General features: G+C 49.0%; 1 protein-coding gene across 3 annotated transcripts in view; it reads right to left on the bottom strand.

The window, feature by feature from the left end:
- Cars2 (cysteinyl-tRNA synthetase 2, mitochondrial) overlaps positions 1–25,758 on the bottom strand; it is a 34,871-nt gene that overhangs the window by 8,920 nt on the left and 193 nt on the right. For 2 of the 3 annotated variants that reach the window (XM_028766367.1, XM_028766366.1), the window contains exons 2-9: positions 25,522–25,572; positions 22,585–22,702; positions 16,419–16,490; positions 15,796–15,901; positions 10,096–10,179; positions 3,906–4,035; positions 3,201–3,334; positions 231–298 (exon numbers count right to left, since the gene is read on the bottom strand). In XM_028766367.1, the coding sequence (XP_028622200.1) occupies positions 231–298; positions 3,201–3,334; positions 3,906–4,035; positions 10,096–10,179; positions 15,796–15,901; positions 16,419–16,490; positions 22,585–22,702; positions 25,522–25,572 (763 nt within the window). The remainder of the gene's footprint in view (positions 1–230; positions 299–3,200; positions 3,335–3,905; positions 4,036–10,095; positions 10,180–15,795; positions 15,902–16,418; positions 16,491–22,584; positions 22,703–25,521; positions 25,573–25,758) is intronic. The other variant, XM_028766368.1, reaches the window with a different exon arrangement.

The following is a 25,758-nucleotide window of genomic DNA, read 5'->3' on the forward strand; positions in this document are numbered from 1 at the left end:
GAAGGAAGGAAGGAAGGAAGGAAGGAAGGAAGGAAGGAAGGAAGGAAGGAAGGAAGGAAAAACAAACCTGAAGGAGGTATCATGTACCTTGAGACAAGGAGAAGCAGTTCCCTGGAGGCAGCCCATGCAGGGCTGGGACATACTATGTCCAGTGATGTGATTTCACCCCACGGAGGCCCCTAAGCCACCAGCAGCCACCAGCCACTCACACAGGAACCCACACTGCTTACCTTAATGGTGATGTAGTTTTTTAGGGATTTGGACATCTTTTCTTCTTTACCTTTCACATGCAAATGACCTGAAACAAAAAGAGAAGCATCCCCTCTGAGTTGAGTGACAGGAAGTATCCCCTCCAAAGTGGTGAAGAGACCCTCCAACAGTTACAGCCTCTAGCCCTGAGGCCATAGCTGAGGCTGACCATCCTGAGTGGGGAAGACCCATGCACAGGACACCAGAAGAGGGTTTGGATTCTCTATCTATAGCCCTGAGCCTAGACATGGCTGGGCCCATGAAGCCACAGGCTTGTGTTCACCCCAGGATGTAGGAGAGTAATCCACACCTGCAGGTACCTGCAATATATGCTGTGTGCAGCCTTCCAGGACAATACTGTACTATGAGAGTGGGGGAGGGGAGGACAATAACAGGCCCACATGGCCCTCATGCAAGACACTTGCTCACCAATGCATCCCTGCCCTATTCTATCCCAGATTGCTGATGTAACTGTCTAGCCAAGAGTTTGGGTTATGGCTGTCAGTTTTTCTGCCTCAGATATCTTTCCAGGCTTCTCCACAGCTGTATGTCATTTTAACACAGGTACATGAAATGCAGGAGAAAACCAAAGCCATGCAGGGAACTTCCAGTGTGGGATGTGTCCCAGCAAAGCTTGTCTCCAGAGGAGGGTCTTGCTGTCCCAGACAGAAGATTTTTCCCTCTTTCCAAATATGCCTTCACTCAGAGTGTGCTGCAAGATTGATCTGACTGAGAACTGAACAAAGCAACCTTCCCCCCAAGAACAGTAGCTGTGAGCCTCTGAGCGGATATAACGTCAGACATGGGACTGACAGTATCTGGGAAATGAACTGCACGGGAGGTCAAGAACACAGGATGGTAGGCATGTGGAGTCCAGCAGCCTCTCGTGGGGACCTCCCTTCTGTAGCCACATCACCAGAGCGACCCTGCATCTAATGTCCCCCCAGCCTCCAAATTCTAAGACTTAATAAAACTGCATTTGCACGTGTCCTATGTTGTAGACGCTGTGTCTGGTACCCCATGACCCCACTACTGCCGAACATTCATGCTGTCTCTGCCTGGCCTGCCTGAGCTGTCATTTGAAAGGGCAGTGCTGACCCTGTGACCTTCAGCAGACTCGACGTGTGCCTTTCCCTGCTGACCACTGTGAATGCTGACACCACCAAGCTCAGAGTCAGGCTCATTCCCTGATCGGCTTCTGGGGACCATGGCCACTGCCAATCCACTGGGTCCTTGGTTGTTCGAGGGTGTTAGTTTTTTGAGACAGGGTCTCTCTATTCTATAGGTTGGTCTCAGACTCACAGAGATCTGCCTGCCTCTGCTCCTGCCCCAGTGCCGAACCTGAAAGCAACCCCTCCACCCCCAGCCAGCTACTTTCACAGTACTAGAAGGCACTATGCTGACTCTGAGGGAGAAGAGCTATTAGTGGCGTCTCCCAGCAGTGAACTCTGCATGCTGCCACACTGACCAGCCAAGCAAGGAATGCCCATTGCTACAATGGTGGCACAGGGCTATGGTAACCTATGGTAATAATTTATGAGAATCTCTCTTACATTCAATCTCTCTTACACTGGAACTTTTACTGGACCTCACAGCCAAGTTAATAATACACCTTGAGGTCACTTAAGACAGCTGATAGCCTACTATGTACTCAGCCTGTTTGCTTAACATGCCTTTAACATGTCAAACCCAAACTTAACTTGCTTTGGATTTCTCATGTAATCAACTTTTACAGCCTAAGCTAATGTATAGCTTTAATAAGCACTAAATAAGCATGGCCCTGACACAGGGAGAAATGTATGCATGAATGTGTGTGTGTGTGTGTGTGTTATAAAAATCACTTGCTTAAAAGAGCAAGCATGTCCAAAGGGACCTTATTCAAAAAACCCCACTGTATGTGTTGAAAGCAGCACACAGATATAACTTTATGATGGGGTGTGTGTGTCCTACCAACTGATCCTGGGTCAGCCGGGGTTGGCTGGAGTAAATAACTCACTCACTTGTAAAACTGGTAAAAGATTTTTGTAACTATCCCTCACTCCTCCACATGACTCAGTAAATTCGGAGCAAAGTTCCATGGTGGACACACAAGACACAGATATCCTACTCTGACATCAGGGAGCATAGATAGACACACAATAAACAGACTAGCCAGAAACCACCAACTAGGGACAGACAGATGGGAGGTCACAGGGACAGAAATGGAGAATTCAAACATGGGCCTTTACTCAGGCAAATGAATCCAAAGGGGAAATGTTGAGTTTTCATTCCTTACTATAACATCAAAGCATCTTGGCATCTCTGAGATTCTCTTTAATGCATTTAACCAGTGTAGTGGCCTACCACTTTCTGACTGGATCTGAGGCCTGCTCCACAGAAGAGAATCTGTGCCTGGTGCTGTAAACCTGCTCAAAAGCCCATGGGAGCCTACTACTGTGGTTTTGCTGAACAACACTGTATCAAACTGCCTTCTAAATATTTATACACATGTGTCAGCGCTACTCTCAGCTTTGGCCAAAGACGCCTCTTTCTGTAGTGGGCAGTAGTCAGTGCAAACTCACAAAGTGCTGAGGTAAATGACTGTCTGTCAAGGGCCCAGCCCTAAATCTAGTCCCTCGAGCCTCAAGGAAGTCTCAGAAAAGAGACTAAGAGGCAGACAATGGCAGGGGACTGCAAAATGACTTCTGGACAGGACATGGCTGTAGCATTCACAAGCTTGCTGCAGCCATGGCTACCAACACAAGACTAACACAGAGTAAACCGACCTGACAGGCTGGAGTGTGGTCAAGATACACTGTATACATGAGACTAGCAAAGAAGAAAGAAAAGATACCCTTCAAAAACCCAAGCAATGATTTCAGTCAAACTCATCGCCTGCCAGCCGTGCCAGCCGATTTCCAAAGGCAGAGTTGATAGAACCAGAGAAGATGTTTGCCTCCAGTCAGGCTCACCAGAATGTAGGAAGTAATTTCCCCACTGCGGACACTGGTGGAAGACCTCGCTCTGCGCGATTTCGTTTTCATGATGTGGGAAAGCCAAGTCGATGCCGCCGGTGTGGATGTCCAGGTGGCTTCCAAACACCTCGCTGCAGGGCAGAGCGCAAGCATGTGTGAGCAGCCCCGACAGACAGCAGGGTCCACACTGCACGCTCACTCCCAGCAGCCCTCCCCACGCTCAGGTGCTCATGGATTTACTGGGCTGGCAGGGAGGGAGCCGGAACCAACTGTTGGTGCTGTCAGAACCCTAGGGAAGCACAGGGTCACCTGAGACCAGGGAGGGTAGTACCACCCTCCCAGCTGGTGAAGGGGCTACTCCTGAGATTGCGGTAGTGTCTGCACTCAGAAGAGGTGAGCTGTCCACAGCATGGGCACATACGTGTCCTCAAAATGGCTTTTCAGAGGTGTCATTTACATGCTTTCGGGCTTGAGCTACCTGTCAGGGACCATGAGGTACCTGTTGCTGTACAGCGGGCATCTCTTCTGCTAGCATGAGGCTATCCTAAACAGGAAGGCTGGGCACACTCTGAGATAGGCTGGGCATTCCTCCACATGACCCCAGTATCCCCCCTCTAGCCTCCTGATTGTTCTCTTCCTCAGCCAAGCCACCCCGTCATACCTGGCTTGAACAACTGCAGCCTGGAAACTGCTGGGGCTTACCTGGCCATGGCAGAGCATTCGATGTGCCAACCGGGCCGTCCGTCTCCCCACGGCGAGGCCCAGAACACTTCCTGAGGTTTGGCTGCCTTCCACAGGGCAAAGTCGCTGCTGTGTCGCTTTTCAGAGTCAACTGCAGGCGACAGAGGGTTGCTGAGTAAGGAACCTCAGTGCAGCTCTCGCCACATGGGTCCCAGCCATGGCAATGGTATGTCTGCTCTGTGTATCTTCCTTCTCACAAATCTCACACTTCCTCCTACTGTGCTCCACTCCTAACCAGCAGGCCAGCAGGACCGATGCCAACAGGCAGAGCAGAGCTGGGGTATCCACAGAGCCTGCATGCAAACACCAAGGCACTTGCTGCCAAGGGACCAGAGCCCAGTGCCTGGCCAGGTCTGTTCAGCCACTTTTGAGGGACCGAGTTCCTACTTTCCACAATGAAGACAATCCTCCAGAGGGCAAAGGTGACATCAGGATAGAGGATAAAAGCCAAGAGAGCAAAGAGTGAGATGTATCTGACCCCCAGGGACAGACCCGAAAGGAAAAGCAAGTCCCCTAGACAAACCCCGCCCTCTCTTAAATGCCACAGTCATACTCAACTCACTGCTTCGTGATTGTCATGGATTTGTTGTCCCTACTTACACACATCGACAAATGAGGTCACTGGGTCAGTGGGACCTCTGCATAGACAGAGCACAGTACAAGGTGAGGCCCATTGGGGATTGCAGGTTTGCAATGGACTGGCATGAGCACAAAAGGCCCCGAGTAACACAGGGCTCGCAGCACACTGATGTGGGACAAAGTTGGCAGGAACAAACAGGAGTTGGGCAGGGCAGCAGGGAGAGACAGTCATTCCAAGAAAGAGATCAGTCTGGGCAGAGGCAACGTGTGAAAGCAAATGACTAAGCAATGGTGTTCTAGCAAGCTGGCTGCCCCAGGCAGGGTTACCTATGTCCCCAAATCTCCAGTTTGACACAGGGCTGGCTCCACTCATACAGCTTCCCTGAACATCCTGACTACCCCCCCTAACACCCCAACTACCCCCTGAATATCTTGACTACCCTGACTACCCCTGAATATCCTGACTACCCATCAACACCCTGAATACTCTCTGAACACCCTGAATACTCTCTGAACACCCTGACTACCCCTCAACACTCTGACTACCCTTCAACACCCTGACTACCCCTCAACACCCTGACTAACCCTGAATACCCTGACTACCCCTCAACACCCTGACTACCCCTGAATACCCTGACTACCCCCTCAACACCCTGACTACCCCTCAACACCCTGACTACCCCTCAACACCCTGACTGCCTGCAAGGCTGATACAGGCTTGGGCAAAGCCCTGAGCATCCTAGACTGATGGATTTTTCAGTATACACTGGTTCAGATGTGGTATATCGTGAAACAACTACACTTCAAAGAAAAAGGTAAAGTCGCTGGCACCAGGCAGGCAGGGTGACTCACAAACAAGGCCCAGGAGAATGGAGGTTGTCAGGCTTCATCGACAACACACTGTGAGGAGAAAACTGTCTGTGGGCTCCAGGATACACTACGGACAAGGGTTATGTCCAGCCAAACTGACCTCAAAGAAAAATGGTAGAATACTGCTACTGTCGGGCCCAGAAAGCACAAAGAATGTCCCCAAGCAGAAAACCTCTCCCAGAAACAGCTGGAAACAAATCCAAATCAGGCAACAGACAGGGTGAAACCCAAGGCTGCCAGTGCCATCACACACACACACACACACGATCTGAATGACCTGAGAAGGCAGGTACACGCAAGGAGCCTTCAAACCACACAGACTACTGGACCAAGAGAGGACAATGGCTACCTGTCAAGCTCAGTGCCCATAATGACTGGCACCTGAACAGAAAGGGTCCACCAAACGTACAGTGACAGCTTTCATGACCAGAGCCTTGGCAATACCCCACTTCACTGAAACATATACACAATTCCGTACTCAGCCTCCTGAGAGGGCTGGAGGGGAGAGGACTCAGTGCCCGCTCAGTTTATTTCCCACTAGAGAAATCGCAGCTTCCAGAATGTGAAAGGAGCTCACCCCACAACTAAGTAGAGCACCCAGGCTCAATGGAGGGTAAGTGACATGGAGCCTAGTGAAGGCCCCGAGCCAATGACGGAAGAGAAATTCAAGAGGTAGTAAGGAGTGCCTTACTATAGAAGAAAGCAAGAAGCCCATATTTAACAAGCGATTGCCTAATGGTTCCTAAGACTAAGGGCAGCTTTGAGCAGAACCAACTCTTTCTCCTTTTATATTTTGTATGTGGGGGTGTTTTGCATGCATGGAAAAATGGACTAGGAGTTAGACTCCTTGATCAGCTGACAGATAGGGAGAGGCCATGACCAGGTAATGATGCTGTTCTGCACCCTCCTGACCTGACACAACCATCTCAGCTTAAAACAAAGATTCTGTAAGCTTCTGTCTCACACCAGCAGGCCCTCTGCTAATGGACCAGCTCTACAAGCTCAGGGCCACACCAGGACATGTTACACATGTTAGTTACACAACAGCTGTGTGCTAAGCAGCCATCCCATCTTTCTTCAAACTGACAAACCCTAAATCAGGAAGACAAAACCCCTGCCCTCAAGGAGAAGCTGGGCTGTGGCATGCTTTCCCCTGTGACTGTGCAGTGTGTTTCCTCATCCCCTAGTAAAGGCCTTTCTTTAGCTGTTCATTCTGTAATCGAGGATTTCCCAACTGTCACCTGTCACACAAGATCTGTCCTGCCTTTTTTTTTTTTTTTGGTTTTTCGAGACAGGGTTTCTCTGTGTAGCCCTGGCTGTCCTGGAACTCACTCTGTAGACCATGCTGGCTTCGAACTCAGAAATCCACCTGCCTCTGCCTCCTAAGTGCTGAGATTAAAGGCGTGCGCCATCACCGCCCGGCTCTGTCCTGCCCTTTAACTCTTCCACTGGCAGAGAACAAGAATATGATCTAGACCCTTAGCTTGTAGTATCCTCAGAGGCCAGGAGAGGGCGTCAGATCTCCCAGGACAGGGATTACAGAGAGCTGGGAGCTGCTACGTGGGTGCTGGGAATCTGGAAGAGCAGCCAAAGGTGATAACCACTGAGCCATCTCTCCAGCCCTTCCCTTACACTCCATCATTCCCATAGAAACTCTATTACAAAATGACCGAGTAACAGCCTGCCTATGTAAAGTACTCCAGGGAAGCAAACAAGAAAATGACAGAGAATACCTCTGTCACAGAAACTCTTTTTGCAGTCGAGAATGTATGCTAGGATAGCTGACAGGGCATAAAAACAGGCCATGAGGACTTCTGCGTCTTTTGTTGATGAGCGTATTACCCGCATCTGCAGATACTCAGAATTGTGCTAAGCCTGTAAATTCAATTACCAACCTACATGAAGCATGAAGCATGGAAGCATGAGACATGGAAGGAAAGCCATGAAACGCAGCCTGCAAATCCCAGTGAGCCAAGGGGGTCGGGGACAGAAGAGGAAATGGGAGGGGAGACACGGGGAAAGGATGCAGGAGGACCTGGGAATACAAAGCATCTAGAGACAACCTCAGTCAGGCACTAGGGATGCTGAGGCAGGGAGGCAATCATTGTCTTGGGATAGGGCTGCTACCAAGAGGCCAGAGCCCCGCAGGGCTGATGGGAAAACATAATGCAAGCACCCCAGGCCAGGGCCACCACTGGGTGACCACAGGACCTCAACATAGAAGTCAGGAGCAAGACCCACTTCTCCATCCTTCCCACTGAGTTACTGCTACACTTCAAAATTTGAAGAGAAAAGCTGACAAATTCGAGCACTGGAGCCAGAAAGGCTCAGTGCCTTTGTTTTGCTAAACACTAATCCCCCATTTCAAACCTTCACTCACACTGTGCTTCTGAATAAGGCACTTCAACAGTGAGAGTCAGGTGGGGGTGGGCGAGTGGGGGTAGGGTGGAGGGAGCACCTGTCACTCACTGCTGGGGATGCAGGATGGTGCTACCGCTTTAGGAGGCTTGTTGGCTACGCCTCACAGAACCAAGCAGGTTTTCCACGTGACACAGCCATCACGCTCCTTGGTGTTTACCCAAGACGCTGAAAACAGTCATACAAAATCCTGAACATGGATGCCCGAAACAGCCTGATCCCTAACTGCCCAGACATGGATGCAGTAAGATGAACTAAGAAACTCCAGCACACAGACAGCAGGCACACAGAAGAAAGAGCATCCGCTACTCAGTATCAGTGAGAGCTGAGCTAGGAAGCATTCAAAGATCTACAAAGCTTGAAAAAGCAACAATAAAAATGATGGTCATGAAGCTAACCCCAGTCCTCAGGAGGCTGGGGAAGGGAGACCTGCTCAAGATCAAGGCCACTTTGGGCTACATAGTATCAAGCAAGACTGTCTCTAAAAAGCAAGCCGCATTACTAGCAGAAAGAATACGACCTGGAAAGACCGGTGCTGAATGTGTACAATTGTGCAACATTATGGAGAAACAAAGTTCTGGATAGTGAGAAGGTCACTCGGGTCGAGGTGGCAGAGACAGGAGAACTGAGCACAGATGGTCTCGGAGCTGGAAACCACTGCGTGTGACCGGGCCATGGGAACAAGACGTGAGGCATTTATCCAAATGTACAAACTATCCACACCAAGGGGCGGGCTAACATGACTACATACTTGGGTGATGCGCTCACTGATGTGATGTTTGGACTGCTCTAGGGGATGATGGGACTGAGCAGGAAGATGTCAAATAGGAATTCTGTACCTTCCCTCTGTTGAGCTATGAAACCCAAGTGGCACCGAAAACACAAAGTTTGTGGAAATAAAATCAAAAGCTGGGCCTGAAGGCACGCATCTTCGGTCCCAGCACTTGCGGGAGAAAAGCAGGATCCCAAGGTCCAGGACATCCTCTGCTGCACAGCAAGTTCCAGGTTAGCCTCAGGGTTAGGGTTAGGGTTAGGGTTAGGCTATATGAGACGCTTCCCCACAACCAAATTCAAATCAACAAAACTAGCTTGATTCTGCCAGAACTTGTAACTCTCCCAAAGCCCTCTTCCTGGAAGGCACAACCCAAGCCTGTCTCAAACCACTGCCCTTAGGTATTGAAATCCCAGAATGCTTTGTTGAAAAGGGGGCTCAACAGGAGACTATTGTTTGGGTAAAAGTAACATGTAATTTCTGGGAGTCAAATAGGCAAGGCTATTAAAAATTAGATTAAATAAGGTATGGTGGCACACGGCTTTATTCCTGGCACTTGGCCTAACTTGGTGAGTTCTGATGGCATCCTGGTCTACATAGCAAGTCCCAGGATGGCCAGGGCTACACAGTGAAACCCTTTCTCAAAAATAAGTAATAGCCGGGCAGTGGTGGTGCACACCTTTAATCCCAGCACTTGGGAGGCAGAGGCAGGTGAATTTCTGAGTTTGAGGCCAGCCTGGTCTACAGGGTGAGTTCCAGGACAGCCAGGACTACACAGAGAAACCCTGTCTCAAAAAAACAAAAAAAAAAACAAAAAAAACAAAGTAATAAAAATTAAAAACTAGATTGTTGATGAATATGTCATCCATAAGTCTCTACCCACAGACACTCAGAGTTAGACTAAGCCTGTAAATTAATTACCAATTAGGAAGCACATGGGATAGAGGGAAAGCCATGTAACAGCCAGAGAAGTCTCACTGAGCAAACAGAAGAGTGGCAGAAGGCAATGTGGGCGAGGAATACAGGAGAAATGTTAGAGAAGATTTGGGGATACAAAGTAGCCAGGAACCCACTGGCAGGTCATGAATTACAGCGGTGACTTAAAGGCACCTGCTGTCCTGCCCAGGATCGTTAATAGTTTAATTTTAGTTCTACATGTTTATTATTTCTTCTTCATAAAAATGACTTTGACCTAACAAAACTGTTAAAGCACAAACAGCACAGGAATAGACTGACTTATGTTGGGAACTTAGTGCATAACAGCAAGCAGTAGAAGAAGGTCCCACTACCACATTCTCCTACATGTCCCATGCAAAGAAAATTCCACAAGGAGAGGGAGTAAACAACACGGCTGGGGCAGAGCAGGAAAGGCACCGGATGCTGCTGAGCTGGCATTCAAACCCTCTTCTGCAAGTCTCACCCCACAGCAGGGTTAACAAGGCAGCCCAGGTCTGCCTGGCTACAGATCTAACTCTCAGAGGCAGAAGCCCACAGGGACACATCATCACCCACCTGGCTCTGTAGTCGCACTGGGAACCGTGTTGACCAGCTTGCCGTACTTGTCCCCTCGGGAGCGCAGATCGAAGTAGACACTGCCTGTTTGACAGAGATAGTTGTGAGTTTAGTGCTTCCACGTCCCAGGCCGCATGTCTGAGAAGTCTAAGGTAACAGGCAGTTACAGATCAGCACAGAACTGTGCTTGGCCACCGTCAGGCCAGCACTCCCTTTACCTGGGCACAGCAGGAGCAGGAGCAAGCTCTCTCTGCAAAAGGTTTCCACAAGTCCTCTTAGAAGGGGGAAGGAAGAAAGGGAGAGAGGGAGGGAGGGAGGAAGGGAGGGAAGGATAAGTAAAATAAAAAGCCTTAAAAGGATATGCCTATAATCCCAGGAAAAAAACTTCAAGGCCACCCTGAGCTACACAGAGACCCGCATCATTACAACAAAACAAGATAATAGGTTACACAGAGAAAACCTGATTTGAAAAAAAACAAACAACAACAACAACAAAAAACCCCACACTCTTCAACTTTTATCTGCATGCTAATTTAAAGACATTATTCTTGGGGCTGGAGAGATGGCTCAGTCAATAAAGTGTCTGTCATGCAGGCACGGGGACCTGAGTTCAAATCTCCAGCACCCACATTAAAAAGTTAGGCATGGGGGCCAGAGAGATGGCTCAGAGGTTAAGAGCACTGACTGCTCTTCCAGAGGTCCTGAGTTCAATTCCCAGCAACCACATGGTGGCTCACAACCATCCGTAATGGGATCTGATGCCCTCTTCTGGTGTGTCTGAAGACAGCGACAGTGTACTCACATAAAAATAAACAAATAAATCTTAAAAACAAAAACAGTCAGGCATGGGGAGTGCATGTCAGTGACCCAGACCAAGGCTGGATGGAGACAAGCACATTCATGAGCAGCCAGCCTAGCTGAGTCAATGGGCTTCAAGTTCTGTGAGGGATCCTGCCTCAAACCTAATGTCAAGAGGAAGATGCTCAACACCTACCTCAGGCTTCTGCCCCCTCACCCCCCAACGTGACCGTGCTACAATCCAACCTTTCAGGGAGACGGTGGTCTCTGCAGGGAGGGGAGAAGGTTGGGTGGCTTAGAAACAGCCAGCTAACCAAGTAGCATTTTGGCCTGCCCCTTAGTGCCCTGGTCATTCAGAGTCTGCTGTTGAGCTAGACTGCAATCCTTACACCCACGCCAACTAGCCCCAGACGCAGGCAGAGTGGAGATGAGAGAGACTAGGCTCAGGAGAGCTGCCTCCTATATGTGCACACACACTCTGAAATGCTCAAAAAGAAACTGCCTGGCTGTGAGGCAGCGTCCTTCGTTCGCCTCCTCGCTGAGGTTACCGATTCGCTGAATAGACTGTTTTCACAAATAGTTCAAAGATCACATTGCAGCTAAGCCCTGTGGAACTGTCACAGAGCCCAAGCCACTGCAGTTTGAATGAATATAGGATATTCTGAATTAGGGGGCTGGAGGGATGGCTCAGGGGTTAAGAGCACTGGCTGCTCTTCCAGAAGTCATGAGTTCAATTCCCAGCAACCACATGGTGGCTCACAACCATCTGTAGTGGGATCCAATGTCCTCTTCACATAAAGTAAATAAATAAATCTTAAAAAAAGATATTCCGAATTAAATTTACAGTATCACGTGAGAGTGCAACCCAAGGCCTCCTTAGCACATGACACACCTTTAACCCCTGCAGAGGCAGGCTGAAGGAAGGCAGGTGGAGTTGCAGGTCAGCAAGAACTACAAAGTGAGATGCTTTTCTGAAGAAAGGATGGACGGACAGATAGATGGATGCATGCAGGCACACACACACATGCAGATGGCATTCACTCCTGGAGAACAGCAGCCAAAGAACTACCTCGTGTTCTCCAAAGCAGAAGCCCACTAAGGTGACCTTAAATGCCTGATCCTTCTGCTTCCCCTGATCCTCCTGCCTCACCGCCTGGATCCTGAGGTTACAGGTACGCCTACTGCACCTGACCCATGCAGTGCCAAAGCTCTGCATGTACTTGGCAAGGCCCTGCTCCTCCCCATGAGCCCTCCCAAGAATGAATGAAGTAGAAGTGGTCACTTTCTACCCCACAACAATTACCCTGCACTGGAATAAGCTGGAATGGTACCTTGGTTTTTTCAAATGGTTTCCTTGGGGACAAATTCCATATATGCCAAAGTAGACAGCACAATAGAAACGTCAGTGCTTCCTTGTGTGCAGCCCCTGGCATGTCACCTCCACTGTGGGATGGGGCTCTAGGGGACGTGTGCCCAGGGACTTGGCCCTTTACCTGTGACAAGCACCTCAACTCTTTTGTACCCGCAGCCTGACAACCGTGGTGAGCTATTGAGTAAAAACTTGGAAGGGGCCGGGTGGTGGTGGCGCACGCCTTTAATCCCAGCACTTGGGAGGCAGAGGCAGGCAGATTTCTGAGTTCGAGGCCAACCTGGTCTACCGAGTTCCAGGACAGCCAGGGCTACACAGAGAAACCCTGTCTCAAAAAACAAAAACAACAACAACAACAAAAATTCATCTTTGCCAGGCAGTGGTGGTGCATGCCTTTAATCCCAGCACTTGGGAGGCAGAGGCAGGCAGATTTCTGAGTTCGAGGCCAGCCTGGTCTACCGAGTTCCAGGACAGCCAGGGCTACAAAGAGAAACCCTGTCTCGAAAAAACAAACAAACAAACAAACAAACAAAAAACTTGGAAGGGAACAAGATCAATTATCCGTGGGCAGAGCTGCCCACAGAAGTGGAGACAGCAAAGAAGGAAGCTCACCTTTTCCCTGGTGGACCAGTGAGAACACCACAGGAAGTTCATTCTTGGGAGGGCTCATGGGGAGGAGCAGGGCCTTGCCAAATACATGCAGAGCTTTGGCACTGCATGGGTCAGGTGCAGTAGGCATACCTGTAACCTCAGGATCCAGGCGGTGAGGCAGGAGGATCAGGGGAAGCAGAAGGATCAGGCATTTAAGGTCACCCTCAGCCACATAAGTTACAGGCCAGCCTGGGATACAACAGACCAGATCTCAAAAGAAAAAAAAAAGCCAGGGAAGGGATAGCTGAGGTCAGTGTGTGATCGATCACAGGAACAGCCAAGCATAAACTGCCAAGATGCAGGGAAACAAGATGTAAGGCAAAAGGCAAAGTGGGAGGAGGGGGTCATGCCAACAACGCTGAAGGACTCAAGTGCCTGTGAGTCACAGAGAGAGGGGACCCAGGGTTAGAGGTTCTAAAAAGCCATAACCACTAACAAGTGTCTCGACTCCATTATGTGGAAAGACACTGTCCTGCAGAGGGCAGGGAGGCCAACAGGCAGAACGTAAGCCAGGTTTCACCACAGCACGGGGACTCAATCTATTTGGAGACTCATGCTGCCGTAGTGAGGGGTGGCTAACTGTTCTGTGACAAACAGCGTGTGGTGGTTTGAATAGAAATGGCCTCCAGAGGCTTATAAGGAGTGGCTCTATTAGGGGATGTGGCCTTGTTGGAGGAAGTGTGTCACTGGGGGTGGGATTTAAGCTTTCAAAAGCTCAGGCCAGACCCAGTGGCTCATTTTCTCTTCCTGTTGCCTGCTGATCCCCTCAGGTACCTGTCTGCCACGTGTCTGCCTGGATGCTGCCATGCTTCTTCCCCCATGATGATAATGGACAAAACCTCTGAAATGTAAGGCAGCCCCAATTAAATGTTGTCCTTTATAAGAGTTACCTCGGTCATGGTGTCTGTTCACAGCAATAGAAACCCTAACTAAGACACAAGGCATGCCAGCCCAACAGGAAGGGACAGTCTCTAGAGGCCCTGCCCTGTCTCCAGCTGTTCTGAAAATTCCTGTACAGAGATAGCAAGGTGGCTCAGCGGTAAGAGTGCTTGCTGCAAAAGTTCTTGCTGTGTTCAAGCATCCACATAAAACCCAGATGTGGCTCCCGGTGCTTGGTGTAAAGAGAGGCAGATCCTGGGAGCTCGCCAGCCAGCAGCCAGCCAGCAGCCAGCCAGCAGCCAGCCCAGCCGAAATGACAAGTTCAGGCTTAGACCCTCTCAAGATGTAGGGTGGAAGGGAGTGGTGGGTACCACGGCGTGGTTCAAGCACAGGTCCCTGCTCTACAAACTAAGGTCTGATGATCCACACTGAATCTGGATGAACGAATGCTGGGTGGCCTCCCAAGGGACACACTCAGCCACTGGCATGGGACGTTTGGTGTCATCCCTGCTAAGTTGTTTTTGCGGAGTGGTGCCTCAGTTAATACCAAAATGCTGCTACTTCCCTGATGAAAGGAACCCTGCCAGCCGTGCAGTCGGCTTCTAACCACATGCGCCCTCAGCACACGCGTGGGAATGAGGACACTGTTCCCTTGCTTTTCCACATACTACATATGGGAGGAGAGCGGGAAGCTATCCAGGAGTCTGTCTCAAGAAACTGTTTTGTGGAGGGAGAGTCGGGTGAGGAGCCCCCAGGCAGCTGGTAAAGCAGCTGGGGCAATGGCCACACGGCAGGCAATCCGGTGCCCAGGCCGCTTGTGTCCAGGAGGTGAGGGCAGCATCTTCGACAGTTCTCCCAGTATAACAACTACCAATCAGAGCATAGCTTGACATAGAGGAACCGCTTAAAACCAAGTAAGGTTGTCTTTACACGCTGTGCTGGCTAGCCTTATGTCAGCTTCACACAAGCTAGAGTTATCTGAACAGAGGGAGCCTCGGTTGAGAAAATGCCTCGATAAGATCCAGTGATTGGGCATTTTCTTAATTGGTGATTGATAGGAGAGAGCCCAGCCCATGGTGGGTGGGGCCATTCCTGCGCTGGTGGTCCTGGGTTCTATAAAGTGGTCTAAGTAAGCTGTGGGGAACAAGCCAGTAAGCAGCACCCTCCATGGCCTCTGCATCAGCTCCTGCCTCCAGGTTTCTGCCCTGTTTGAGTTCCTGTCCTGACTTCCTTCGATGATGAACAGTGATGTGGAAGTGTAAGCTGAATAAACCTTCCCCTCCCCGGCTTGCTTATTGGTCATGGTGTTCCACTGCACCAATAGAAACCCTCAGTAAGACACCTGGTGTCTGGTTAAGTGGTTCCACAGACTGTGAAGACTCTGCCTAGAGCCTTCTTCTAACTGCTTGGCTGAGTAGACCGAATGAATTATACACTGCTTTCATAGCATTTAACATGCTTACATTACACACACACACACACGTGCACACACACACACACACGTGCACACATAAAATGGGGTACAGAATGATAAAGACACCTGACATCCTCCTCTGATCTCCCAATGCATGTGTGTATATAGGCACAGATGTCTACATACACGCACAATTTTAACACACATACACACACACACAACCCTAACCCTGAGATACATAATTTTAAAAGATAAAACAAAATCTGGAAAAAGGAATGGACTCGGGTGCCAGAGAGATCAGTGGCTGAGAGTGTTTCTGCCTTTGCAGAGGAGCCAAGTATAGTTCCTGATACCCACACCGGGCAGCTCCCGGTTGCCTGTAACCTCAGCCCCTGGCTGCCCCCCTCCACGCGCATACACATACATAAAAATGAAAATTTTAAAAACGAACTGGACCAGTGTTACAGACACAGCACCAGGCCCACATCAACACAGCCAACCAAGTGTGTGGACTCCTCAGCCCAAGCCTGCCCTGTGCCTCACAACTCCCCAGCATCCACCCAGTGATTAGATGTAACCGTCACGCTACCTGTGGCTGTCGGGTAAGCGTGGCCGTGAGCGATGATCCCTTCGATGAAGGAAATGATCTGAGGGATGTTCTCGGTGACTCTCAAGTACACTGTTGGCGGCAGAACCTGGAAGGAAGCAGAGGCGTGGACGCCACGGGTCATTTCCGAGCTCAAGATCCATGCACAGACTTAGCAAGACAGGGTGGCAGCCATCCTAAGTCATGACCACCATGATGCCCCAGTGAGCCAACTGGCTTTCCCCACATGGTTTCCCTACCAACTCTCAACAGACAAGGCCACTGGAGAGAAACAAGGAGCCAGACAGCCAGACCTCAGTGACAGGAATGTGCCTGACTCTGACAGGAATGTAAGATAAATCAGGGCATTCTGGCAAGGATACAGACTAACTTATTCACACAGGCTCCCTCAGGCCCTAAAGAGAAGAACCCAGCTCATCCTGCTGCCCCGGGACCAAAGCTCCATCCACTCAGCTCATCACGGAACCTACTCTGCAGACCTAGATCTGTTTCCTCTCTTCAGTCTTGACACCACAGGGCCCATACTCAGGCAGTAACAGCCGATTGTTCCTGATCATGCTGGTCAGCTACCACTGCGCCTTTACTAAGAGGAAACTGCAGCTTACCTTCAGGGCTGCCATGTCTTGTTTAAATTCTTCCTCATAAAGGCTGGCGAGAGAAGCGGGCGACATGTTCATCTGCACAAGGTCACACAAGGACATCAGTACATCGGGAAGACCCATCATGGCAGACCAGGCCACCCCTGCAGACAGGATGGTGGCCACATGCCCCACTGGGACTCAGCCTCAGGATCTGAGTGTTCATTTAAGGTGTTTAATTTGCTCTAAAGCTCAGCAGTCAAAGGGCTTATGGGCCCTGCCCTCTGGGTGCAGAGAAAAGCGGGTAACAGCACCGCTTCTACCACATGATAAACCAACCCCCATCTCCCACGAGTGCAGCAAGCATCTACTCCAAAGGACAAGAGATGAGTTGCTATCTTACATCACCCACAGCAGGAAGAAATGGTTTCTTTCTTTCTTTTTTTTTTTTTTTTAAAGCCTTAGTGAAGTACTTGGAAGTAACAGAACACAGTAATCAGGGAACAGGTACTGATGTCCTCAGGCGGGGGCTATCCTGAGCTCCTGAAGCTGCCACAGTAGGACATCTGGAAACACAGACCTTTAGTGCTGGGACCTGGGTCTCTAAGAGCTGAGCACGGGACACAGAAGTTCTGGCCCAGAAGCAGAGTTCCTGTAAATAATCCCAGAACGCATGGGGGGAGGGACGAGTTAGGCTCCACCCCAGCTGAGGAGCTACTGGCAGCTGAGGGCTGCTTGAGTAGGGGGAACCATTGTTCCACAGGGCTGAAGCATGCTCATAAAGGCAGCATTATCTAAGTCAGTGTGTTACAAAAAACAAACAAGAACGTCAAAGGGGAAGGCACATGAGTGTGTGAGTGTGTGTGTGTGTGTATAAAATTGTTAAAGAATAATTTATTTTAAATTAAAAGAAGTAGATGCTAAATATTATTGGTAAACTCCTTTCATCTCAGCACTTGGGAGGCAGAGGCAGGCAGATCTCTGAGTTCAAGGCTATCCTGGTCTACAGAGTGAGTTCTACCTCAATCAAGGCAACATAGCAAAACTGTTTCAAACACTCAAACAAACCACAGGCTTTGTGCACACCTTGCACAAGAATCCACAATCTACCTACACTCAGCAAGCATCTATGTAGTACCTACTGTGTGCTGGGCCTGCCTGAAGCACACCCATCTTCCTCGTGAAACACATCTCCTTTTTCATGAGATAAGACATTTCTGCTCTGAAACATCAAGAATCTCTCTCAAGTTTCTCAGTGGCACTGGTGGAGCCTGGCGGCCAACAGACTGACAGGGCTCTAATGCACCACCACCACTGAGACTGACCTCAAGGACAGTGGGTGACCCGGGGGCTTGCTACTGCTTCTTGCCAACTCAGTGGCCCCAGGTCCATCACAAGCTATAATGCCCAGCCTGTGGTTTACCACAGCCCCGTAGGCTGCTGGGAAGATGGAGTGTCCAGGTGAGATACACAAGCACCACAGAGCCACTGCTTCAGAGATGGAGTCCCCCGGCGCCCAGTGCAGTCACACTCCCTCTGTAGGGCACAACACACGTCTCCTCAAAAGCTTTCTGCTCTGATCTTTACCCCTCCCAGTTCTGAGTAAGTAGGAACACACCCTCACGTGTCCAGATGCCTGAACCCCCTTCTATTGACTCCTCCTACTGATTTGTACTTTTACATGCTGTGGTACTGTACATACCTACATCTATTTTTGCACATAGCTACATACATTTCTGGTGAATTTTGTGTTTATTTTGATCTTGATACCTTTCATCTTTCACTAGTTCTCTTAAGTTTCTTTTCTTTTTCCCAGACAGGGCTTCTCTGTATAGTCCTGGCTGTCCTGGAACTCGCTCTGTAGACCAGGCAGGCCTCCAACTCAGAGAGCCACCTGCTTCTGCCCCCCCCCAAGTGCTGGGATTAAAGGAGTGTACCACCACAACGCCTTCTTTTTTTATTTTATTTATTTATTTATTTTAATTTTACGTCTGGATGTTTGCCTACATAAGTGTCTGTGTAGCACATGCATGCAATTCCCAAGGTGGCCAGAAGATGGCGTCATATCACCTGGAAGTGAGTTACTGATGGTCGATCTGCCCTGTGGGTGCTGGGTATCAAACCACGGTCCTCTGGAGGAGCAGCCAATGCTCTGAACCACTGAGCCATTCCTCCAGCTCCTCCTTTTCAGGGTTTTAACCGTATGGTGATTCACACTGAAAACTTGGTTTATATTTTCCAATCTCTTCTATTGCTCAGTCTTCCTACATAAATGGATCTGCACTTGCACACATACTGAGAAACCCTTCCCCACGGGAAGCCACAGAAACATCCTGGGATTTCTGCGAGAAATCTAGGGCTCCACCCCTCTTATATTTAATCTCTGATCTGCCTTGGCTGTGTGGAATGTATCTAACGTGGGTTTGTATTTTCTCCAGATGGTTCCCCAACTGTCAACACTATTTACTGAATGATCCACCTCCCCCAACCCCAGTGATTTGAAATGTCATCTTTTATCATAAAACAAATCCCCATTAATTACTTTGTGTATTTCTGGACTCTGTACTATGTTCCATCATCTGTTTATTCACGCTCTGTACAACAGTGTCTAACTGTAGCATAGCAGCCTTTGTCTGACAGAGGGCAGAATGGGCTGTAGAAATGGGAGGCAGACAGGAAGAGGGGGAAGGAGGGAGAGACAAAGGACCCTCTGGGGAGAAGGGCACAGACATCTTAATTCCCACCAAGCTGTCTGCCTTGGGATAATATGTACAACCTACCATATATCAGTCCTGTGCATGCATGCATACACACACACAGTGTCACGTGACATACACACACACAGTGTCATGTGACATACACACACACAGTGTCATGTGACTTCTACTGGGAAGATGGAAGGAAACACAGAGACGGTGTAGACCAAAGGGAAGATTCTCTTCAAGTCCATGGTGAACCAGTGAGTTGACTGAGGCTCCTAGCAGGACCATGGGTGACTCACCAAGCAACTATGAAATCCCCTGCATAACTTTCTGTCCAGAACAATCTCAGGCTGAGAGACCTGAGGATCTCATGGGATGTGATGGCATCCTTCTCCTCCAGGAGAGAATGTTAGTAGGAATGATCTTACAAGGGTCCCATACTAAGGTGACCACAGCTGCTCCTGTTCACAATAGTAATGGCTATGTCCAGAGAAAGCAAATATACAACACGTATGCATACACACACTCAAACATTCATATACACATACATGTGTATATACACATATGCAAACAAAAAGTTATTTATAGGTGGTGGTGGCGCATGTCTTTGATCTCAGCACTTGGGAGGCAGAGGCAGGTGGATCTCTGACTTTGAAGCCAGCCTGGCCTACAGAACGAGTTCCAGGACAGCCAGGGTTATACAGAGAAACCCTGTCTCAAAACACACACACACACACACACACACACACACACACACACACACACACAAAACAAAGAAGAGTAGAGGAGGAAAAAGAAGAATTAGAAGGAAAAGAAGAAGAATTAGAAGAAGGAAAAGAAGACAAAGCAGGAGGAGAAGTAGAAGAAAGGGAAGGAAGAAGAAGAGGAGGAAAATTCTAACTCATGCTACAACGTGGGTGGATCTTGGGCAGTGTTCCCATCGGCTGCAGCTGGCAGCCCCAGCCTGTTACCCAGTAGGTGTTCTTCACAAAGGCCAGGAAATGAGATAGCAGCTGCCCACTGTGGAGCTGGACACAGGAGAAGACTCATGAGGGGGTTTCCACACATGTCCCAAGGGGCAAAGGTCTCCCAAGACTCCTTCTGGAAGGCCTGTTCCCATTGAGGTCAGCTTCACTTCAGATCTCTACCAGATTCAAGACAAGAAAATCAAAGCCAGGTGTGTACCTTTAATACCAGCACACAGGAGGCAGAGGCAGGTGGAACTCTAGGCCAGCCTGGTCTACATAACAAGTATTCTGTCCCCCCACCAAAACAAGAAAAAGAAGGAAGGAAAGATTGGAAGAGGTATTAATATCCCACAGGCTCCAGAAACACAACGCATGGGGCAGTTTCACAGTAACCTTCAGTTGTGAAAATGAGCAGAGTGTTCTCTAGAGCAGCAGGTGTGGTGGCTCACACCTCTAATCCCAGCATTCAGGAGGAAGGGTCGAAGGGTGGAGGTTAGAGTTCAAAGTCATCTTCAGCCACATAGGGAGTTAGAAGCCATGTTGGGCTATATGAAACCTTGCAAAACAACAACAACAACGTAACACAAAACAACACAACACAGACTGTGTGGTAGTGGCACAGGACTTTAATCCCAGCACTTTGGAGGCCAGCCTGGTCTATAGAGTGAGTTCCAGGACAACCAGGGCTACACAGAAACAAAAACTTCACAAACATTTCAGAAAATGTCTCCTCACTGAAAAGGCAAGGCAAGGGGTGAAAGGCAAGATCAAGGAGCCCGGGAAAGCCCTCTTGTGAGGGTGGCATTCAGGACACAATGCCCAGTCACTGGAAGAACCCAGAGAGGCCCTGACCCCATGCTTGCTACCTGGGATAACTATCTCCTCCACCAAGTCTTCAGAGCATGCTGGTGTGGGGCCCATGGTGTTGACATGAGTCAACATTTGCAGGAAAGACATGCTTTCTGCTGCAGGCCTCAAGCGGAAGCTATTCACGCACACCAGAAGGCCCTGCCTGCACAGAGCTGAAGTCAGAAGGCCGGGGCTGTGGGCCCACTCCAAGGCCCACACCATCTGAAGGCTGTGGCTCACCCCACACATACTCCTGTACAAATGGGGAGAAGTGACTCAAAGTGAATGCCCTGATACCCTGAGACAGCCGAGATGTCAGAGGGGCGTGAGGATGCAGAACGTGACAGGCTGAGGGATACGTATGAGGTAACCAGTCTCTAGAGAGGCACCAGAGGGCGGGGACTCTGGGAGGACGGCTGTGCCACTACCTCAATACACTGTCTTTGATGCCCACCTCCTGTCCAGGAAGGACAGGGGTGGTCACACTAGCGAGTGCCCTTGGCTTGAGAAGTTTCACAATGGAGTAGTCAAAGAGGAGTGTCACACTTGGCACAAATCTATAACATAGATAATGTAAGTGACTGGGTAGCTTGGGAATCTGCATAAAGTTAATACAGATGACCTTATTGCAAACCTGTTTGAAAATTCCAAAGCAGAATGTGTTATGAATACACACAGGTCTTTTGTAGAGGGCATGCTTTCCATGCGTTCTTTTGGGATATCTGTGCCCCTGTGCTTGTATATCCTTCTTGTGCTTCTCATTGTCTCTTTTTATTGTTGTTCTTCTGCTTGGTTGTCAGTTTTGTCCTATTCTGGTTTGATACTTTGTTTTATTTTTAGATACCTGTTTGTTTTCTAAGGAGAGAAAGGATGTGGATTTAAGTGGGTGAGGTGAGGAGAATCTGAGGGGGGGGGACCATAACTAGAATATATCATACGGAAAAAACTACTTTATAATTAAAGAAAAAATTAAAATAAATAAATAAACAAGAGTACAAACTCTGCCCTTGGCTTGGGAAGTTTCACAATGGAGTAGTCAAAGAGGAGTGTCACACTTGGCACAAATCTATAACATAGATAATGTAAGTGACTGGGTAGCTTGGGAATCTGCATAAAGTTAATACAGATGACCTTATTGCAAACCTGTTTGAAAATTACAAAGCAGAATGTGTTATGAATACACACAGGTCTTTTGTAGAGGCTGATCCCAGACTGTGATGGAGAGGAACACATATGCACCTCCTGGTGGTCAAGAAACAGACTGCAGCACCAACCTGGGCTACAGAGGCCAACCTGGGCTACAGAGTAAGACCTCGGGTCTAACAACAAAATAAAAGAAACATGGAAATGAGGCGTCAGAGCATATGTACAAGGGTGTCCAAGGTCAAAGTCAGGGCCCGGGGGGTCTTGGTAGAGCTAGAGCGAGGTACTGATCACAGGGAGGGATGGGGACAGTGGACACCACTGGACAGGCGCTTCTCCACACCTCCATCGACTTAACTTCCTTCAGTGGGAAAAAAGCATAGCCTGCCGCCATTTTGTTCTGTTTTTTTTGGGGGGACTCTCTCTGGGACACATAAAGGTCACAAGTATGAGGAATACATGAAAGTAGACACAGTCGGGACCGGCCGCTCAGCCGCTGGCTCGCGGACAATGTGAGGCTGCTGTGCTTACCTCGTTAGCTCTCTTGATTATTTTATCATCCACGTCGGTAATGCTCATCGCCATGACCACGTTGCACCCAAACACTCTGGTCAGGATCCTTCGGATGATGTCAAATCTAACATAGGAACTGAAGGAAAAGCACTGAATCGTCTTCAACACACAGAGTCAACGGTGCTAATTTACTTATTCTAGTTTTAGTTTTTCGAGACAGGGTTTCTCTGTGTATCTGTGCAGCCCCGGCTGTCCTGGAACTCACTCTGTAGACCAGGCTGGCCTCAGACTCAGAGATCCGCCTGCCTCTGCCTCCCGAGTGTTGGGATTAAAGGCACACGCCACCACTGCCCGGCCACTGTTTTATTTTTAACCTAATTTTTTTGTTTTTGTTTTTCCATACAGGGTTTCCCTGTGTAGCCCTGGCTGTCCTGGAACCTCAAACTCAGAGAGCCCTGCTTGCCTCTGCTAAGTACTAGGATTAAAGGCGTGCACCGCTGCTGCCCAGCTCTTAAAAATTATGCTATTTTTGATTAAGTTGTTTTATTTCACGTACATGTGTTTTGCCTGTGTGAATGCATGTGCACCATGTGTGTATTTGATGGTTGTAAGCCATCGTATGGGTGATGGGAGGAGCGTAGATGGGAGGAGCGTAGATGGGAGGAGCTTAGATGGGAGGAGCTTAGGTCCTCTACAAACAAGTACTCTTAAGCATAAAGTCATCTCCCCAGTCCCCAATTTTTACTACTACGGTTAGTACTCTGTCTAAACGCCACCTCCACAGTTACAGCAACAGCCAGGTATGCTCCTCCCCACAGTTACCTGGCAACAGCCAGGTAGGCCTGGCCCAGTATAAAAGGGGCTGCTTGCCCCCTCCTCTCTCTTAATCTCTTGCCTCTAGCTTCTCTCTGTCCCCTCGCCCCTCCCCTTTTCCCCCTCTTTCCACATGGTCATGGCCGGCCTCTACTCTCTCTACTCTCTCTCTCTCCCTGCCTCTACTACCTTCCTGGCTCCCCTCCCCATGCCCTGAACAAACTCTGTTCTGTACTATACTGGTGTGTGGCTGGTCCCTCATGGGGAAGAGATGCCTCAGCATGGGCCCACTGAGACATCCCCTTCCTCCATACCTCACCACACACCCATAGAACACAATCTCTTCATCCCTTTATTTTTTTTCATTTTTTTATTTTTTATTTTTTTGGTTTTTCGAGACAGGGTTTCTCTGTGTAGCCCTGGCTGTCCTGGAACTCACTCTGTAGACCAGGCTGCCCTTGAACTCAGAAATCCACCTGCCTCTGCCTCCCAAGTGCTGGGATTAAAGGTGTGCGCCACCACCGCCCGGCTTTATTTTTTTATAAACACGTCAACTACTACCAGTACTACTACTACCTGTGTGGTGTGCATGCTGTGTGTATGTGTGTGTGTGTGTGTGTGTGTGTGTGCGCATGTGCACGCACATGAGAGGGCAGATGTGCAACATGTATGTTGAGGTCAGAGGACAGTTTGCAGGACTCAGTTCTTTCCTTTCACCAAGTGAATCTTGGGGATCAACCTCAGATCGTCAGGCTCATACAAGAGGGGCCTTTACCCAGGGAGCCATCTCCTGGGCCCCATCATCATTATTCTTGAAAAGAAATGTGTTACAATGTAACACACTGCTATGTAACTTCCAAACTGTGGACTACAGTTGATGCTTAGCTCATACGGAACTAAGCCAAGTACTTTCTAACAAACTGGGTCCCATCTAGAGGCCCAGGAGGGCCTTGTGAGAAGCAACAAAAGCAACTACATCAGTCTTGGGATACTGTATTGCTGTTTTTAAGATTACAGCTGTTGGATGAGTTTGCATCTATTTAAATGTGTAAAAAGTCCTATGATACAGAAGTCAAATGTCAAGACTGTTTTGTTCTTGTTGTTTTGAGACAGGGTTTCTCTGTGTAGTCCTGGCTGTCCTAGAACTTGCTCTGTAGACCAGGCTGGCCTCAAAGTCACAGAGATCCACCTGCCTTTGCCTCCAGAGTTCTGGCATTAAAGGTGAGTGCCACCACTGCCTGGAAACAAGAGCTTCTTAGCATTCTTGTTCACTTGGATTGTCCATAGTACCCCAGTGCTGGGAGACAGAAACAGCTGGATACTGGGGACTGACATCCCAACCAGTGAGAGAGTCTGTCTCAAAACAGACAGGGGATAGCACTTGAGGATAACATCTGAGGATGCCCTCTGGCCTCCACACTTATGTTTAATTTAGGCCTAAAAATACCCAATCAAAAGTGTGTAAGAGCCAGGCAGTCGGTGTATATCATTTATCTCAGCACCTGGGCAAAGGCAGGTGTATCTCTGAGTTCGAGGTCAGCCTGGTCTATATAGTGAGTTTTCAGAACAACCAAGACAACACAGAAAAACCCTGTCTCAAAAACAAACAAACTTTATTAGGAAATGAGAAATGTCAACAAATGCAGCTCCAGTGCTGCCCAGGAGTATTTAGCACTACACAGGAACCACTGTCAGTCGTGGTGGAGGACTAGAACATTTGGGGCGCTGTGTTAACTGGCACTTCATAGACATTATTTCCAGAAACTGCCATGAAGATGTCCTGTTGTCATTTCTGTCTTCACTCAAAATAAGAACCAGGACACCAGCAAGAGAGTGACCCTTCCAAGGCCAGGCAATGATGCCCCACGGTTGGATTCGGGTCTCTGGACCAACCTTAGAAACATTCGAAAACGGGTCAATCTCACTCCACAGCGAATCCCTGAATGTCCAGACCTGAGCAATGGGTATGCAACTCCGAACAGCTATCAAGACCAAAGAGACTAACATTCCAGCGTCTCACAATTCCCAGAACGCAATCATCACTCAGTTCACTGAACAGATTATAAAACAAGCTAACAGTTTACTCTTTGCATAATAAACAACCCTCTGACTTTGTCAAAGGTTCAAATCTAGGAAACTCACCAAGCATGGCCAAGGTGTGCATGGTCGTACACAGTCGGTCCACAGCTATACCTGGGGACATATTAAGATCTACCATGTGTGAGATCTGCAAGAAAGAGCCCTAAGCCTCCCTTAACAACCTTCACTGAACACACGCAGTGTTTGGGTGACGCTCCGGGGACCACGTGTCAGGCTTTCAGGACTGACTTGCCCGGGCTCACCCTCCCGCCCCGCCCCTCCTCTTCCCTCCCCTCCCCT

Source organism: Grammomys surdaster, unplaced genomic scaffold (assembly GCF_004785775.1).
Source record: "Grammomys surdaster isolate TR1022 unplaced genomic scaffold, NIH_TR_1.0 167, whole genome shotgun sequence".
In the NCBI taxonomy this organism is placed as follows: Eukaryota; Metazoa; Chordata; class Mammalia; order Rodentia; family Muridae; genus Grammomys; species Grammomys surdaster.